General features: G+C 36.0%; 1 protein-coding gene across 1 annotated transcript in view; it reads left to right on the top strand.

Moving 5' to 3' along the window:
- SEL1L2 (SEL1L2 adaptor subunit of SYVN1 ubiquitin ligase) overlaps window positions 1-15,364 on the top strand; it is a 141,298-nt gene that overhangs the window by 50,440 nt on the left and 75,494 nt on the right. The window contains exon 3 of the mRNA XM_019635252.1: window positions 2,523-2,691. Within this exon, the coding sequence (XP_019490797.1) occupies window positions 2,523-2,691 (169 nt within the window). The remainder of the gene's footprint in view (window positions 1-2,522; window positions 2,692-15,364) is intronic.

Genomic DNA, 15,364 nt, shown 5'->3' on the forward strand with positions numbered 1-15,364 from the left:
CCCTCTCTGCACATGACCTTCCATGCTCTTTCCCTTTCTGTCCACTTGATATCAACACTTAGGGAAACCTTGGAATCCACATATTGAAGCTGGCACAGGCTCTATCTGCCTCAGACTCTGAATGACAGCATGGAGCAAAACTACACTGACTTGAACACCTGTCTATTGATTTTGAGCCATTATACACTGTGGGTCTGCTTGTTAACATGCAATATTTGGCACATACTTGTACTTTTAAAAAATGTTGCTTATTTATAATAACTGGGCATCTCATATTTTTATTTGCTGAGCCTGGCCACCTTACAATAAGAAGAATCACAATCAGAGTCCGCACAAAAACTTGTACGTGAATGTTTGTAGCAGCATTATTCATAATAGCAAAATGTGGAAACATCCCAGGCCGGCCGAGTGGCGCGATGGTTAAGAACTCGCTTGGGATGCCAGAGGGCCCCGGTTCGGATCCCACATATGAGGGCCAGTGACACTGCCCTCCACAGCTAAGATGCTGAACAACAGCTCAACCTGGAGCTGGGCTGCCGTGAGTCGCTGGCGACGGCGTAGGCTGCAGTCCCTGTGGCAGTGGGTTGCCATGGGCTACTGTATGTAGCCAGTAGCCAGCAGCCAGCAGCCGGCGTGAGCAGCCAGCAGCCAGCGTGAGCGGCCAGCAGCCGCAGTGAGCGGCCGTCCAGAAGCTGGCGACTGATCTGCCTCGCCAGGGAAGAGCGCAATGATGGTGCCAACTTGGGCCAGTGAAGCAGCGTCCTCCACAACTAGATTGAAGAACAAAACGACAGCAACTTGTCTGTTCCCCTTCCCCCAATTCCCCAGTGCTGTTCCCATCCCCCCAATTACCCAATAAAAATCTTAAAAAAAAAATCTGTTTTAAAAAAAAAATGTGGAAACATCCCAAATGTCCATCAGCAGACAAATGGATGAACAAAATATATATTCATATAAGGAATATTATTTGGCCATAGAAAGGAATGAAGTACTGATGCATACTACAACATGGGTCAACTATGAAGACATTATACTAAGTGAAAGAAGTCAGTTACAAAACCCCACATACTACACACAAGTTCGTTCATATGAAAGTCCAGAATAGGGGAAACTATAGAAACAGAACATAGATTGATTAGTTGTTTCTTGGGACTGGGAGTAGAGGGAATGGAGGAATAGGGAGGGCAACAGCTAAAGAATTCATGGCGTCTTCTTGAGACGGTAAAAATGTTCTAAAATTGACTGTGGTGATGGTTGCACATATCTGTGAATATTCTAAAAACCATTGAATTATAACTTTAAATGTACAATATACATTTGTAATTATAGTATGTGAATTATATCTCAATAAAGCTGTTAAAAATAAAAGTCCTTGCTGTCAGGGCTCAGGATAAAAACCCATGGCTTTGCTGAGGGCTGCTGAGCACATTTCTCTCTCCTTTCCCAGAAACATAAACAACCCCCGGGAACTACTGGGACACTGGCAAAATATCATACAAATAAGGACGAGGGACAAGAGGAGTATGGTCAGAAATAAAATAGAATGCCATGGGGAGGGAGCTAATCTAACACATTTTGTGTGATTCTAGAAAGACTGTATGAAAATTCTGAACAGTGAACAGAGTTAACAATAAAGAAGCAATTGAAAATAAATAAATTAAACAAATAAATAGATAAATAAATAAAAGTTCTTACTTAGCTTCATGTCCCTGCATGCTCCAGCCTCTGGGTCACTACTCTGATGTGTTTGTTACCACATAGAAAGATGTTAAGCATTCCAGAAAGCGATCTTGGAAAGAGGGAATTTAAATTTAAACTGTGATACTGAATAAAATTAAAAAGCAAATAAAAACCTTGACTCTATTGGGGAGTAGTAGTTGACAAATAATTTCTTTTTAATCTTCTAGTATAATTTTCTCTGAAAAAGTATGTATGTGTCATGAATCTGTATTCCCTTAAAGCTTTTTAATTTTTCTCTTTTAAAATATGAATTATTGTCTATTACTCAAAAACAATTCCTCCAAAACTTCTCCCTAATTAAAACAGATGAATTATACAACTTCTGAAAAGTACTTTTGGAAAACATTTCTTTAGATTTTTATTCTAGCCAGTCACAGGATTTTCTTACATTCTACCCATTATAAATTTCTTGTAATGTGTCAGGCAATACGAACATTTTCATCTTTTTTAAGCTCACACAATTGATATTACCATGACAACTCACTCGTAGAAGAGTAAAATTGGTTAGATTCTCTTATTTTATTTATAACATTTAAGATTTAAAAATGCTTGGTTTTGCAGTTCAGATGACAATGCAATATAGGTTTAAAAGATTTTTATTCATAAAAGGTATGAATTCTTACAATGAAGTAAGTCATATGTCATTTTGATTTGAAAAAAGCAGGAATTAGTGTGATTGCATTAAATTAGTATTTTTGCCATGAATAGATGAATTTTCACTTTTTTATTTTATTTTTTTAAAGTTACACCAAAAAAATGAGCAAAAACTTTTTTCTTTGCAGGTATCTGTAAATGAAATCAAACAATTTTTATCACGTATATTGGACCAAAGAACATTGGTTAAAGTAATCAATAAAAGAGAAAATCCCATAGAAAAAGAGAAGAATCAACGTAAATTCAAAATAAAAGGAATTCAAAATAAAGACCTCTCAGAAAGAAATCAAAATTATTGTAAGTAGAATTCCCTTTTACATATAAATTTAAAATAACTATGTAATATAAAATCTAATTTTAGAGCTACTTTATGAAAAGTCTTAGAATATAATCATAAATATTTATGTACACAAAAGCCTTAAATTTTGTCAGCTTCTTTCCCCATATTAGATTCAGAATTTATACTGATGATAATAAGCAAGGTTGATAATTAGGACACATGGAGAGAAATTTCCAAAATTATGTGTATAAACATTTGTAAGCTATTTTGTTAATAAAAACCCTCATACTTTGAAGAAAACTGAAATTAATATAACGTCCTTTTTTTCCCCTAGTCTAGCTATCAGAAACTCATCCTAGTGAAGACATAACTGATTAGTGGATAAATTTCTCTGAATGTAAGAATGGTCAGGAAATATAAACAATATCTACATAGATTCTGTGTGTAGGAGTTAACTAGTGCTTAATTATAAAATTTCAGTATCAATTTCAACATTTTATTTGTCTGATGCATGAAAACTTTCTCTTTTCTAACAGATATACATGAATTTATATTTTATTAACATCTTATTTAAGGGAAGAAAATTTTGGCAGAGAAAAATTAAGATCAGTGTTTAATGGCATTATAATAATGATATATACATATCTTTAATTTATTTTAAGTCTAAACCATATGCATTGAAACATTTCACTTGACCATTTTTTTGGGCATGGATACATGGCTTGCCTTTTATTTAGCATAGGTCCACTGGCTGGTATGTGTAGTATAAACCACACTCAAACTGCATCATCTGTGATTTCTCATCCCAGGTTTTTAATGAAACAGAACTAGAGACATTTATGGAGCAATCTGTGGGCAGAATCCTTCCAGATATTTGCAGACTTTCCCCCAACCCATTTATAGATGCTTCACCTACAATTGGATAATTTCTAGTGGCTCTCCTTTATCACGTTTTTTTCCCTTAGTATTTCAATTACTTTACACAGAAACACATTTTCTTTTTACACTTATATTTAATAAGTTTACATATTGTTTAGTTAAATTCTGTATTATGATAGCAGTACAACTGATACAAACAGGTTTAGGAACAAGCACTCCTAATTTTTGGTAAGCATGTAAGGGATGGGAACAGAAGTGGACACATGTACTAAAGAAAATCCCACTAGCTACGAGCGTTCGTGGATTTCAGTAAATTGGATAGAAAAAATAAAAACCATTGATTATGGTAGATAGAGGTGGTTTAAGAGAGCTTCTACTGTTTAAAACAATAAACAATGTCACCCTTCAAATGAGATTCCTTTTCCTTATATGAAAGTGGTTATATTATGCCTAACATAATAATAATAAATAATAAGCTAATTCTAACTGAGTATTTTTCATATTATTTTAAGTGTTTTATCCAATTTAAAATAGGCTACTATTGTCTTCACTTTATAAGATGTGAAACCTTCAGCACAGAGAAATAAAGTAATTTGCTTAGCATCACAAAACTAATATTTAGTAGGGAAACTGAGATTTGAACTTAGATGGTCTGGTGGCATTTCCCTCCATTTCTTAGTCATTATGCCATATGCCTCTTGCAAAAGTAAGCTGACAGTATCAAGAAATTTTAATCCCACATTTCTCAAAACAGCTTTGGGAAAATATTGAACTATATGATAAAGATACTGCAATTTCCTGAGCACCAAATTTGCTTGACTGTTTTAAGGGAAATAAATAATGGTAAATAATTGAGAACATTTTTATTTTAGGACTGACAGCTATAATGTATGCAATAGATTTCAAAATTCACATTTTGAATTATCAACCTAATACTTCAAAAAAATGTCTTCCTGTCCTACAGACATCTAAGGAGTATACATGCATTCATTGCTGTCTACATAAATGTTCTAAAGATATTTGAGAAGCCCTGTCTTACAAGTAATAATATCCATTCATCAAGCTTTACATAAATTAGAAAATGTGTCCTTCTGATAGAAATAAATATAGAAAAGTGATTGGTAATAAGAGCAGCAGATAGAAATTGAGAACCAAGAGATTGCAGAGGAGAGGGAGATTAGTGTTGGACCTGGAAGCATTCTTACTGATCTTAGTCTCTACTTATTATGAGAGTCTTGCTTCAACAAAGATTTAATTTTTTTAAAAAATAGTAACACTTTAAGAGTACTTTTCTCCATATTTATAACCAAAAGACTGGTTCACTGCTCAGTTGAAGGGTTGGATCTAGATGTGATATAAAGTTGTTGACACATGTGTTACTCTAAGCATCAGGCTGGGTTTTGACAGGAAACAAATAGCATGTTTAAACTGAGTTATTTGAGAAATTTTAATAAAGAGACTATTTATAAAGGTACAGACAGGATGAAGGAAAACCAAAGTACTTGCCAGGTTGGAACAGCAATGGCATTACCACCCTAAGCCTGAAGAGTCACAGGGCAGTAGTGGCTACTGGAATGCTAAGAAAGATATCAAGAGGTATAATTATCTCTGACACAACTATGACCTTAGGTTAAGGAACAAAGCCAGCCTGCAGCCACTCTGAATGGGGAGCTAGGGAATAAAATACTCCTACCTCACTCTCCATCCCACCTGCTGGTACATTTCTGCCAAACCTAACCAGATGCTGGAGGGGAAGGGAATCCATTGATGATGCAGTCTGTCTGGGCTAGTGTTCCAGGGCACAGAGCAGGATGAAGTGGATCTAGAGAGGGAATCACAAGACATCCAACATACCAGGTTTTCCAGACAAAAGAAATGAGATGGCATGAACTAAAAGTATGAAGGAATGTTAGTGGTATGCAATAGAAGCATAGTTAGTAAAAGTAAAATTGCAGAATTTTAGAATTAATTAGGGAACTTTTCAGGTCATATAACCTCATATCTTTCATCAGGTATTCCTGGCAGATGATACCAGCTCCTACTTAAATACCTGTGACTAAGCTTACTATATCATACAAGGCAGCTTGTGGCATTATTTTATACATCACTTTCTTGTGAAGTTCTTAACTTGGATTAAACCAAAATCGCTTGCTATCAGTGATCTTAAAGGGTAGTCCATGTTTGTGGTAAATTATGGCCGTTGAAGCTAGGCATAATTATCCTAATATAGACTACCCACACAGAGTGCCATGGAGCTGCTGCCTTACCTTACTGAACACTTGTGCATAGTGTTTCTAAGATTCTGTTAGTTGTTTTGGGCATCATTTGTAGTGATAGCCCATAATAAACTCAGAGCAAATTGAAATATTTTCTCACCTAAAGTACTAAGCCAGTACCTCAGTCAGGGTTCAACCAGAAAAAAAAGAAGAAAAAAAAAGAACCAACAGGAGATATATGTTAATGGATTTTTTCCAAGGCATTGGCTTACGTGATTGTGAGGGCTAGCTGGGCAAGTCCAAAATCCACTGCATAGTTTATCAAGAAGGGCAGGCTAGAACTCTCAATTTAGGAGTTCAAGCCTCTGTTCACAGGTGGAAGTTTTCTTCCTCAGGGGAACCCCAGGTTCATCCTTAAAGCCCCTCAACTAATTGAATCAGGCCAATCAGATTATTTGGAATAATCTCTCTTACCTAAAGTCACCTTCTTATGGACTGTCATAACATGTACAAAATACCTTCACAGAAACAAGTAGTATTTGATTTAATAACTGGGAACCCTAGCCTAGCATTTTACTTTTGCAAGAGTGAGAATAAAAGAGAAAGGGGAAAGATATGGAGAAAGTAGATATAAGGAGCCAGAAAAATGGGGATTGGCTGTGCCAACTTGAGAAACCAGTAAAACTCCAAAGTTGGGAGAACCCAACTGATATTTTTAAGTCATTAATGCCTAACATGACCATTAAAGTTATGTTTGTTACTGGAATTAACTATCTTCTCATTCTTCTCTATAAAAATCATTAGTAAACATCTATATTCCTCATAAATGCTTTGTAAGAGTGAATGTTTTGAGGCAGACAACTTGAAGTGATATTGAATTTCACAGGGGATAGATATGGGACAGCCCAGGAATAGTATCTATGGAATCAAGAGTTAAGAGAGAAGTAACCATTCCTAGAAGGAGAGTTTGAACTTCACAAGCTGTGGGATGAACCATGAACATGTGTTACACATGCTTATTGAGCTGGCTAAAAACCTTGCTAAACTCTTATTATCATTCAGTTTCCATTTCAACATTTTGTACACAGGGTATCATAAAAAATGGGATATAGATGTTCTATATAAATGCTATTCTTCAGGCCTACTGGTCCTTCAGAAAAGAGAAATAAGATTTAACCTACTAACATTCTCAAAAAATCCTTTCTAATTCTTAGTGATCACATCTCCTTAACTCAAGACTCACAAACCATGTATAATATTCTGTTCTAGAAATTAAGAGATTAACATCAAATTGTTTCTACAATATGAATATATTTCTCCACATATTGAAAGTAGAGGAACTATTTATCCATTTTCAGTCCTCTACCACTTGTCTTTTTACCTAGAATTTCTCACATACAACCAATAGCATTTGTACTCCCATTACTTCAAGGCAAGATCTGTATCTGCCACATAGTTAATATTAAAAAATATTCACTGAATTAAATTGAATTCTTTCTATATAGAGCGAGGATGTAGATCTTCTTGCTCCAAGTTCAGCATTCTTGATGATATACTACAATATAGGTGCTACATATAAATAATAAAGCCTTACATATTAGAGTATGTTTGAAGTGTTTTACAGTTGAACACGATGCTTTCACATCCATTACATTTTTTAAAATGACATGTTCATTTTCCCTCAGGGTATCTTATTGCTATAGCATCAATAACTAGGTTTTTTTTCCTGAGTCAGAATTGAGTCTAATAGAGTAATTATTAAATTGTTAGCAAGACAAATCAATAATTAATTATGCAATGGGAACAATGGAGCCTATTCCTACAGGTCATTGGAACACCACCTTCTATATTCTTCCTGACAAGGTCCTTCCTGGCATTTCTTGGAATTAATCATCATTAATTTTAGAAATCAGATCACTACCGTGTTCTTGATTAGAGGGCGGTTGTCTTGGAATCCTGCTTTAAGCCAGTTTTGGCATTCTTTTTTCTTGCTTCTGTGATCTCTGACCAGCTAAATTAAGTTTGTTAGTTGTGTTCCACTTTACTGACTTTTGGAATGTAATGAGGCAGACAATTACACAGTGGAAAGTTTGCGAACTTAATTGTCTACCCTTTCCTATGTAGAGGATAATGTGAAGGGTCATTCAGATAGCCATTTCAATGAAGAATTTATTGCCCAATTGCTGGGACTGAAGTTTGCAGATAGCTTTCAGCAGTCTCAGGTGCAGATTACTACTGCATAGCCCAATGTCATGTCTCCTCTCTGGGGCAGCCTACATCCCATGACAAATCAAGTCAGGAGCATAAAGGCTTAACCATCTCAGTCTAACTTGGGATGAGTTAGAAAAGCCGTTTAGTTCCAGAGCACCCTGTGGGATCAGGCAAGGGTTTAATTGGGCCTGCATCACAGCTTCTCCCTCTGCCCAATCCATCTTCTTCCCCAAGTGTGGTACCCAAAGGTACTTCTTAATAAACACCATGAACTCTTAGAGTCTGCTGGTCAGGGAACCCAACCAGCATACCATTTAATACCTTTCTTATTACTGCAAGTTTTTCTTTAAATCAATACAGGTTCTATGTAAATGAGTTGATTTTAAAAGAAAATTACTAAAGGTATCTTATTCTAGCAAAATGGTGGAGTAGTCCTATATGAAAATCCTGAAGCTATAAATATCTAAAAATGATACCTAAAGTATACCAAAACTTTTATTATTTTTTGATGCAGAGCTGAGCTCACAAGAAACTGAAATCCCTAGGTGCTACAAATGATGAAAAATAAGCATGTGAGTTGATGTTTTGGCAAGTTACGATCAGGACTGGTAATGGATTTTAAATACCAGGCTGGGAAAGTAAAAAAAAGACATTAGGATTTTTGAGAATGGAATTGGAATGAAGAGCTATGAATAAAGCTAGAACTCTCATAGGGCCGTGCATGCAGTGAAAGGGGAGATTAGGAAAAACAAAGAACCACCCACCATTATAGGCAAACACTAAGGAAGCTCTTCCTCCACTTAGGCTCTCACAGAGAAAAAACATCTCCCTGGAAAAACCTACACCACAAACCTGTACAGCATACAGATTTGAATTTGAATTTATGTCACCTGATTTTTTTTTGGGAGGGGTGAACATTTTCAAACCAATATGTTAACATAAATATTTTCCTTCAATCAATGAGATGTTAAGTCTGGAAACCTGGCACAAGCAACACAAAAGCACTTTGGAGAAACATTCCCACAGTTACTACATAAAATAGCTTTGTCAAAGATGACTTTATAAGAAAATTTTACAAAGTGCACCAATTAAAAAAAATTTACTCAGTGAGAGTCAGTTTGCATGTACATGCAAAACACACATACACACACAGCACTCCAAATCTTGATATAGTAAAACAACAATGTGGAAAAGAAATCTATGGAATAAATATATTTTTAAATGGTTAAGAAACCATAAGGAAAAAGACAAAGCATCATGAACAAAGAAATAGGAATTTATAAAAATAGAACCAAATGGAACAAAGAAAAATGAAAAGAATGTTCATATAAATTAAGTGAATATATAGGTTACACAGAACATTAAACACTGTGGAACAGAATATTAATGTACTAAAGAAAGATCAGAAGAAGTTGCCCTGAATGCAGCCCAGAAAGAAAATATGAGTAAAGAAAGTCTTAGATTAAAATAAAAATATTTTACTCAGATGTATACTGTTTGCAAGGAATATGCTTAAAACATGACACAAAAACTGAAAGTAAATGGATGGAAATGATATCCCAGGCAATACTAAGAAAAAGAAGCTGATGTTAATTTCAGACAAAATAGACTTCAAGGTAAAGGCATTAATAGGAAGAAAAAGCATCACCACACAGTGTTCAAAGGAACATCACAAAGCACTCCCCTTGGGAAGCTATGCACAGATACTAGCGCCTAGTCCACCCTTCAAAGCAATTTTAAAACTCTTTTTCTGAAATGGCCATCAGAGCTGTCCTCATATTACCCTTGATGTCCTGAGTGGCATCAAAATGTCTTCCTTTCAATATTTCCTTTATTTTCGGGTAAAGAAAGAAGTCATTGGTGGCCAGATCAGGTGAGTAGGGAGGTGTTCCAATGCAAGAATTTGTTTACTGGCTAAAAACTCCCTCACAGATAGTGCCGTGTGAGCTGGTGCACTGTCATGATGCAAGAGCCATGCATTGTTGGCGAAAAGCTCAGGTCGTTTTTGTCTAATTTTATCATGCAGCCTTTACAGCACTTGCAAATAGTAAGCTTGGTTAGCTCTTTATCCAGTTGGTACAAATTCATAATGAATAATCTCCCTGATATCAAAAAAAGTTAGCAACATCATTGCAACAAATTTGCAAACTTAATTGTCAGATGGTGTGTGTATGGTGTCAGATGGATACTAGATCTATCAGGGTGATAGATGGTAGGGGTTGGGGGCAGGTTGAAAAGGTGAAGGGATTAAGAACTACAAATCGGTAATTGCAAAACAGCCATGGGGATGTAAAGTATAGGGAATATAATCAATAATAGGGTAATAACTATGTATAATACCAGGTGAGTGTTAGTCAGGGGGATCATTTCCTAAGTTATATACTTGTCTAACCACTATGCTGTAGACCTGAAACTGATATAAAATGATATGGATGTCAACTCTAATTGAAAAATTTTAAAATGAGTTTGGCGGGAGATAAAGAAGTATAAGGGTTTCAAAATTCCAGATATAAAACAAGTAAGTCTTGGGGATATAATATATAGCATAGGAAACATAGTTAATAATATTGTGATAGCATGGTACAGTGTCAGATGGTTGCTGGATTTATCATGGTGATCACTTCTTTAGCATAGGGAATACAATCAATAATGTGGCAATAAATCTGTCTAGTGCCAGGTGAGTACTGTTGGATAACTGTGATAATCTAATAACCTAAGTTTAATATAATATTGTATGGTAGCTATATTTTAATAAAAATCTTTAAAAAATAAAAAATTGGTATATATGAAATAAAAATACATTAAAGTGAAATTACTAAAATATTATTTAAATAGCACTAAAAACTAAAAAGCACCTAAGAATAAATCTAACAAAAGATACACAAGATGTTTGCAAAGAGGAAAAGTATAAAACTTTACTGAACAATAACAAAATACCTGAATTAACACAGAGTCCTTATGTTTATGAATGGGAAGATTCAAAATTCTAAGACGTCATTTCTTGTCAAATAAGTTTACAATTTGCCCAAAGGGTTTTTCATGGAATTGGCAAACTAATTCTAAAAGTAGTATGAAACAAGTCTAAAGATAAGATAGCCAAGTTTTGAAGAAGAATGAGAAGTAGAACTTGCACTACTAGATACTTACTATAAAATATTAATATTAAGAGCATGACAGTAACACATGGATTAAAAAACAAAATAGGGCCGGCTGAGTGGCTCAGTTAGTTAAGAGCTCGCTCAAGAGTTTGAGCTCTGAGCAACAGCGGTTTGAGTCCCGGCCCGAGCTGAGCAGCCGCTGAGCTGCCAACAGGTGGCAGGATGGCTCAGCTAAAAAAAAAAAAAAAAAGACTAGAACCAATCCAATGTATACATGGGAACTTGGTATATAACAGAGATGGCATTACAAATCAACTGGAAAAAGATAAACTGATTGTGCATAGGAAATTGAGTCTCATTTGGAAGAAGATTAAAATCAAATCTCTTCCTCATATACAAAAATGAATTCTTGGTGGATTAAAGAACTAAATATGAATATTAAAGCTTTATTTTAGAAAATATGATACTGGCATGAGAAAGGAATTCTTATAAAAGACAAAAATAAAACCAAAACGGCAAAATCCATAACTTTTATTTTTTATTATCTGGAGCTTGGATGGGATGTGTTGCCACACCCATCGTACTCGCCTGACCTTGCGCTGTCAGACTTCCATTTGTTTCTCTGTCTTCAAAACTCCTTGCATGGTATAAGTTCAATTCAGATGAGACTGTAAGTCAGCACCTTGTTCAGTTTTTCGCAAATAAAAACAGGTCCTTCTATAAATGAGGGTTCATGGTGCTCACTGAAAGATGGCAAAAAGTTAGCGAACGAAATGGGCAATATATCATCGATTGATCTTTGTTCTTTATATAAATAAATGACCTTTGAAAAACATACACAAAATATGTCATGACTTTTCCAATGACCCAATGTTATGTACTTTTTAGACAGATTTCTATCAGAAAACAATCCAAACAAAAAGATATGACTCATCTAATAGGAAAAATGATTTATATGAAACACATTTCTGGTTCCATAGTGTAATGGTTAGCACTCTGGACTCTGAAACACATTTCTCAATAATGTCAGATAAATGAAATATTACTATAAATAAACAACTCATTGTTTAAAATACTTATAGAAACTATAATAAATTTATTTTTAGAATATATTTTGGACCTGTTTTGCAATTTCTTTTACCAGTTGATAGTAACTTTCTGTTTATCGCATGGTTCTGCATATTATGTAACTCTAAGAAACAGAAAGAGTTAGGCTGCCTAGTTTTGAATTCTCATCTGTCAGAAACCAACTGTATGACCTTGAGCAAGCTACTTAACCTGTCTGTATCTACACCACCTCATCAGTAAAATGTGAATGATACTAGCTCCTTCCTCTTACAGTCAATCAGAAAACTGTCTGATGCCTAAGTACGTTATGAATGTTAGCTCCTATTATAACATTATACATATATATATATATGTTTTCATTCTTTATTTGTTTTATAAGCCATATTTCTTTCCGCTAAATTAAGACTTTTAAATAGTGAACCAAATCTTTATTAAGTCAGAATCTCTGCTATTTCAAGTTCTGCTGAGCAGATATTCGAAAAAGAATTTTTAAATTTATTTATTTATAATACAGTTTGCCTACCATATCCTAGCAATACCACTGGAGGTATTGATGTTTGACAATGATCTGGAGACTGTGTGAATAAACTTGATTTTTGTAAATATCTGTCTCTTATTCAAGTGTATTTGACTTGATTGCATCTTTGTCTGACTAAATTCGTTGCCAAATCATTCTTTCTTGGATAGAAAGTTATTTTTGTTAATGGATCATTATTCTCCCTCCTGATCTGAAGTGAGATCTTCTTGACACACATTAAGGGTTAATGTGAAGAGCACTTCTGATGCATTATTTAGAAAATCAGAACCTGACACTGGTTTATATTAAATACAATTGACATTAGACAGGAAGAATGTCGTGTTTGTGTAGGCAAGATTTTCTGCAGGGAAAAGAATTTCCATTTTTATCTCTTTGTATCATTTTAATGGTGAAAGCACCTGATTTTTAGTCATACTAAAAGATGTTTATCTCCTAGTTCAATTGTTAATTTGTTTGACTCAATCAGCCTTCATATGGTTCATGATGTAATTAGAACTTGAAATTGAAAATAATGAATTTATTTGTCTTTGTCTTTTTCTAGATGATTTAGATGGTATTTATTTTAATGTTAAGGTTTTAGATCTTGTGATAAAACATATAAAAGAGTGAAAAATGCAGGATGGGGCAAGGGAAGGAGCTGAGCAAAGATAGGGTTTCAGGAGAAGTTTAGAGCTTTCAAGAGTGAATTGTCCTAATGGACTGCCCTCTTCCCATAGGGAGTGGGTAGAGCTGTTTTACCCCCACATCAGTCAATGACTGTAGGCTACCAACACTTGAGGAGTTAAATATCCATGTTGAAAACCTTGCCTTATATCTTAAACCTCCTCAGTTCTAGTCATCTTGGTCTCTATTTCTCCTCAGCCACATGTAGAGCTATTTCACCAATATGATTTCAAACTCCAAAATTGTCTCTGATCAGAGCCTCCTTACTGCCACTTCTCTCTCTCTTTCTCCTACCAAATCTGCCTTCACCTTTTCAATGACCTCAACTCCTTCATCTCCCGCCCTCTTACTCCTCTGTCCACTCCCTCAGTATCAATTACTTCCACAGCCAGCCTGGACCACAAAACCAGCCATGTCACTCAAGTCCTCATACTTCATTCAAGCCACACTGACCCCACCCCCATCATTTCACACCCATGGTCATTTGCATAGACTATTTCCTCCAAATGAAATGCCAGTTTCATCTTCTTGGCCTGACAAACTCTTACGCACCTTTCAAAAACTATCTAAAATGTCACTTCATCTGTGAAGATTTCTTTATTTCACTTAGCCAGAGTAGGGTGCCTGAAGAGGGAATTTGCTGTTTGGTGGCTTCCCATCATTCCTTTTACCTTTCTCACCATGCCAATTTCCTTTTAAGGAGGTAAGTCTTCCCCAGTGGATACATTCTTAGGAATGTAATAAGAAGCCTTGTCTTCCCTAACTAGACCCATTAGATTTATCCTCCATGGAGTCTGGAGCAGAGAGGTGAAGGTCCTAAAAGAATTGGATTCCAATCCATCCCTGTAACAGCATCAGCCTCTCTACTTCCAGAGACATTTTGATTCCTGACTGACTACATTGATTCTATGAGCCTTCAACGTCTTCCTGATAAGTTCCTTTTGCTTAAGTCAGTCTGATTTGGTTTCTGTTACTTACAAACAAAGAAGTCTCCTGTACTCCCATGGTGCCTTGTTACATAGTGCTTACTACATGGCACTGTAATTTTTGGTAAACATGTTTATCCCCACTGCCAGGCTGAGATAGTGTCTCCATCATCTTTATAAACACGGTATCTAGCACCCTGTCTAACAATAAGTGTTCAATTCATACTGACTAAATGAAAAAGCAAATGTATGAATGACAGAGAACAAGTTGTCTCCAGCTCGCCTCTTTCTCATTATCTGATATAAGCAATTGGGGTCCTTTTGTTCCAAAGATTTGCTTCTAGTCATTATGAACAAGAGGATTCTGCATAAATGCCACAAAGATTTGATTAGGGAAATTTACAGTTGAAGGGTCGGTAAGACATCACAGGTTTACAGTTCTCCCATCATCCCACAGAGAGGTGAGCTAGGTCCAGGGATTCCTGGACACATGGGAGTTCTACCTGTTACACTGCCTACTTAGAATAGAATCATGAGTAAGTAACGTTGTCAGAGGTGGGCTACTTTAGCATCTAGTTGCCTGGGAAAGTCAGATGTCTAGTACCTAGAGACCTTGGGGGTCCATGGGAAATTACAGTCCCTCTTACATTTATTTTATTTTGTATTTATTTATTTTTTAAAGAATTTATTGGGGAATTGGGGGAGGGAACAGCATTGGAGAATTGAGGAAGGGGAACAGACAAGTTGCTGTCATTTTGTTCTTCAGTCTAGTTGTAGAGGACATCGCCTCACTGGCCCATGTTGGTATTGTGATCATTGCGCTCTTCCCAGCTGAGGCAGATCGGTCACTGGCCCTTGGACGGCCACTCACAGAGGCTCACGGCAGCTCAAGCCTGCTGCCAGCTGTTCACACTGGCTGCCGACCACTCACAGCAGCTCACTGCAGCCCCACTGCAGCCCCACTGCAGCCTACACGGTTGCTGGTGACTCACGGCAACCCAGCTCCAGGTTGAGCTGTTGTTCACCATCTTAGCTGTAGAGGGCAGTGTCGCTGGCCCATGTGGAATCCAAAACAGCAACCCTGCTGCTCA

The sequence above is a fragment of the Hipposideros armiger genome, unplaced genomic scaffold (assembly GCF_001890085.2).
Source record: "Hipposideros armiger isolate ML-2016 unplaced genomic scaffold, ASM189008v1 scaffold_20, whole genome shotgun sequence".
Taxonomy (NCBI): Eukaryota; Metazoa; Chordata; class Mammalia; order Chiroptera; family Hipposideridae; genus Hipposideros; species Hipposideros armiger.